The following is a 4,530-nucleotide window of genomic DNA, read 5'->3' as shown; positions in this document are numbered from 1 at the left end:
CATAGTTACACACCAACACACGTTCATCCAACCATCTATCTAGATATCCATTCAGTCCAGATTCATTGAGTCCCTATTCTATACTAGGATTATTCCAGATGCTGGGGATACAGGTGGTGACAACTAGACTAGCTCCCTACCTAAGGAACACATACTTCAGAGATACAGTCTGACAACCAAAAAATAAAAATTATTCAACACAGTGATAATTACTATTGAGAAATATGTGCCTGGTCCACAAGACTGTCAGTGGCAAAAATGCCAGGGACCCTATTTTAGAGAGTTTGGTGTTAGAAACCATATCTGAGAACTTGGTATCTACGCACATAGCAGCCCTGGGTGATGTGAGGAGGGAACCTTAAATGTTTCTTTAAGGGGATCTTTCTAACTCTGCTGATATGGTGAATATTGTTGTCCCAATCCACAGAGAAAGGGACACATGTGTGGTGAGCCGCTTCTGCTGTTTCTGCAGACTATGGTCGCCATTACAACATGGCGCTGGCTCCGCTGTGGTCTGTGACAAACAACTCCTTATCTAGGAAAGTTGGCACATGATTTTTCACCACCCTGTGAGAAAGCTCCACGCGGCAGCTTTGCATTGGGGCTTGGGATGCTTTATTAAGGCTGGGAGGGGCATCCGAGAGAGAGAAGAAGAAATATCAAGGGCCTGAATAAACTGCTGAAAGAAGATTCCTGAGTTGCGTCTTCCTTGCGGGCAAGGGGTCGCGACAAGTGGTGCCGAGACCCGGGAACCAGAACTTTCAGCAGTCAGGGGTGGTGCACCGGTTAGTCCCAGGTAAGTGGGATCCGCGACCAAAGCGGGGTTAGTCCCAATAAGTGGGATCCGCGACCAAAGCGGGGTTAGTCCCAGGTAAGTGGGATCCGCGACCAAAGCGGGGCAGCTCCTCTGTAAAGAAAGAGAGAGCATTACATTTTATTGCAGCTGCACTGTGTACTTTCGCTTTTGTTTTCTGTGTTTCTTTTGTTGTGTCATTTCGCTTTTGTTTTTTGTGCTTCTTTTGTTGTTGTGACGACAGGGACGCTCCCCTGTAAAAGGAAGAGAGCGGGGAATTCATAGAACGGAACGCTCCCCTGTAAAAGGAAGAGAGCGGGGACTTTTGTACTTTCACTTTCTTTATAGCTCTAAAAACATTATGGGCGTTGCTTCTTCAAGCCCAATTTTGTTGGCCCTAGATGGGTTGTTACATTCAAAAGGACTTAAGATAAAGCAGAGTACTTTGCAGATGTTTTTAAGAGAAGCTGATATAGCGGCTCCTTGGTTTGCTTTTTCAGGGAGTCTTACGATTCCTAGCTGGGACAAATTAGGGAAAGATCTAGATTTCGCTCATGAGCAAGGTACCTTGCAGGGTGGCATTATACCACTTTGGAAGTTAGTTAGAGGATGTATAACAGATGGTAAATGCCAGGAAGCTGTAAGTGAGGGTCAAGCTATTCTTGAGCAGCTGCATGAGGAAAAATCTGAAGGATCATGTAGTGAAGTGGCAGAGAGTATTAAAAGTAACAGTAGTGAGAAGGCAAAAGAGCCTGAAGATAAAAATAGGAGAAGGCTCTACCCAGACTTGACCGAATTAAAAACGCCTGAGAACACAAGCGACTCAGAGAGTTCTGAGGACCTTGATATATTGTTACAACAACTACATAAGATAAAAACGAAAAAGAAGAAAAAGGAGACACAGGGCACGCAGGCCTACTGTAAGAAGGGGAAGGGAGTTAACATCGGTCAACAAAACTCTGAGGAGGAGGAGGTAGAATATCTAGAAGAAGATATGGTGCCGATTGCCCCACCTCCGTTTGTGGGGGGGAGCCAAGGTTCCGGGAGATCTTTTCATGCACAAGTTTGGAGGACAGTTAATACAGATATGGGACTTGCATACCCTGTATTTCAGGACAATAACAGGGGAAGATATCATGAGCCTTTAGACTTTAAGATAATTAAAACCTTGGCAGAATCTGTCCGCACTTATGGCATAGATGCCGCTTTCACTCTCACTCAGGTGGAGGGACTTACTAGATTTTGCATGATTCCCTCAGATTGGGATAGTCTAGTCTGCGCTTGTGTTTCCCCAGGGAAATATTAGGAGTCCAAAGTTGGCTGTTTAATGTTTCTGGCAGTACCCAAGACTCGGAGAGAGGTAGGAGGCTTAAAATTTCTGCAAATAATTCACAATTATCTAATGCTACATTACCCTCCGCAGCAGTCCGTCTCCAATCTCCGTTCCTGTTTCTTTTGGCTAATGTTACATTACAGGGGATGCTTAATTGTTCTAATATTACCTGTTATTTGTCTGAGTGTTGGAATGGCTCCTGGACTACGGCAATGGTTATGAAATTTCCAACCTTTGTCCCGATCCCAGTTACTGCAGATCCAGAATCCTTTCCTATTGTTGAACTGATTAGAGCCCGTAGAGATTTTGGAATTACGGCAGCTATAGTGACAGCTGTGGTGGTGTCTGCTGCTGCAGCAGTTACAGCTGGAGTAGCCATGGCCAGCCAGGTTCAAACTGCTGCCACTATTAATCAGGTTATTCAACAAACATCCACCATACTTGAATCTCAAAGTAGAATTAATCAACATATTTTATCTGGGATTCTGGCTGCTAATCAAAGGATAGATCTGCTTCAAGCTCAAGTTGAGGAATTGTCTGACCTAGTACATTTGGGTTGTGTTGACCAACGTGCACATTTATGTATAACCTCTGTCAGATTTTATGATTCCAGAAATGCCTCCCGCATCATCGGGGAATATTTATCCGGAACCTGGTCCATGGAAGCAGAAAACTTGATCCAGTCTCAACTAACTCAGATTGCTGTTTTGAATAGTACCCGTGTCGATCCCGTGACTTTGGGTCAATTCACCGATTGGATATCTTCTGCTTTTTCCTTCTTCAAAGAGTGGGTGGGGGTAGGCATTTTTGGTGCAATGTGTTGCTTCAGTGTTGTACTCTGTTTGTGGCTTCTCTGTCGCCTTAAGGCCCACAGTGCTCACGATAAGGCTATGATCATACAAGCTCTTGCAGCTTTAGAAAATGGCAACTCACCTCAAGTCTGGCTTGTGCATCTTAAGCAGTAAACCTTTGTCATGGTCGTTACACCCCAAGTTATTATAACATTGCACTGGGATCGACATGACTTTCCTTGTTATTCTCTTAGTGTTGGAAAGCCCTTGCACTCTGCCAGTCTTACTGCCATTGCACGCAGATGGGTTTCCACACTAGTACTTTTCTATCGCCTTGAAGTCTGTGCCTTTCTTTCAGGGTGCTGTCAACTTGTTTGTCCTTATAAGCAGCCACAGTTCAGCCTCAGCTGTCCCCCTTCGTCCACCATCGTTACGATACAGGATGCGAGGCAAGGCACTGCACTTGAGTGATCCTTGACGTGGACCTCAAGGAGAGCATGTCCTATTGCATGCGGGTTAGACGCGTTCACGCCCCGCCCCACGAAAAAAGGCGTCGGCTGATATGGCTTCAGATCTGGGGAAGGCGCCTCCTTAGGACTGAGCCATACTATGCAGCCACTTCTGCACAGTGGGATAGGACTTCTACTCTCGCCTGTATTGTTTTAAGAAAACAGAAAAGGGGGAACACTGTGGTGAGCCGCTTCTGCTGTTTCTGCAGACTATGGTTGCCATTACAACATGGCGCTGGCTCCGCTGTGGTCTGTGACAAACAACTCCTTATCTAGGAAAGTTGGCACATGATTTTTCACCACCCTGTGAGAAAGCTCCACGCGGCAGCTTTGCATTGGGGCTTGGGATGCTTTATTAAGGCTGGGAGGGGCATCCGAGAGAGAGAAGAAGAAATATCAAGGGCCTGAATAAACTGCTGAAAGAAGATTCCTGAGTTGCGTCTTCCTTGCGGGCAAGGGGTCGCGACACACGTGCAACATCAACTCCTGCAGCAGAGCCAAGGTGGTAGGTTTCCTAGTGGCCAGGTGAAGGACTATGACCCTCCACTTACACACACACACACACACACACACACACAGGGGATGGGGAGAGGGGGCTGCCCTCAAGGGTGGGAACCTCAGGTTCAGGTCTTCTCTCAAGGGTCTTTGTTTCTCTTTGTCCTGAACTTTGAGGGTCTTTGCGCTCCAGTAGGAGAAAGCCTTTGAAGAAGTGGAGAGAACCTCAGGAGCTGGGTGTGCAGAGGGAAAAGGAGGAGGCAGTACAGACAGGGGAGTGGGGCTGGTCCAAGGGCCAGGGGAGCCCAGGCAGGAGGAGGCTGCTGGCTGCAGGACTGGAGCCCAGAGCCTCAAAGCTGGAGTCTTGGTACCTGTCACCTGAGGGAGGAAGAGGGCCACTGGCCCTTCTACCTGCTAGAAACATAGAGGGATAGCATTTGGCTTTTTAATTTTGGTTTTTATAAATGCACCAGAGTGGAAGATAAGGAGCATATGTTTCAAGTGTCATTTTTTCAAATGACATCTTTTACAGTCTGCTCCCAGTGTGAACTAATCAGTAATCCCTAGGAAAAGAGAGCAAGGTATGGTGGGGGACACCAAGAGACATCT

The 4,530-nt window shown here is 46.6% G+C and overlaps 1 protein-coding gene across 1 annotated transcript; it reads left to right on the top strand.

Moving 5' to 3' along the window:
- Nucleotides 1–456: 456 nt before the first annotated feature.
- Nucleotides 457–4,303, top strand: LOC131425067 (endogenous retrovirus group K member 113 Gag polyprotein-like). The gene is made up of 3 exons (XM_058586576.1): nucleotides 457–796; nucleotides 872–2,066; nucleotides 4,118–4,303. Exons 2-3 carry the CDS (start codon nucleotides 1,155–1,157, stop codon nucleotides 4,301–4,303), a joined length of 1,098 nt encoding a protein of 365 aa, XP_058442559.1. The 5' UTR covers nucleotides 457–796; nucleotides 872–1,154.
- The last annotated feature ends 227 nt before the right edge of the window (nucleotides 4,304–4,530 follow it).

Source organism: Marmota monax, unplaced genomic scaffold, assembly GCF_021218885.2.
Source record: "Marmota monax isolate L192 unplaced genomic scaffold, Marmota_monax_Labrador192_F-V1.1 WCK01_AAM20220418_F8-fsc01006, whole genome shotgun sequence".
In the NCBI taxonomy this organism is placed as follows: Eukaryota; Metazoa; Chordata; class Mammalia; order Rodentia; family Sciuridae; genus Marmota; species Marmota monax.
Note: the sequence above shows the minus strand (reverse complement) of the source record. Positions and strands in the feature narration are given on the sequence as shown.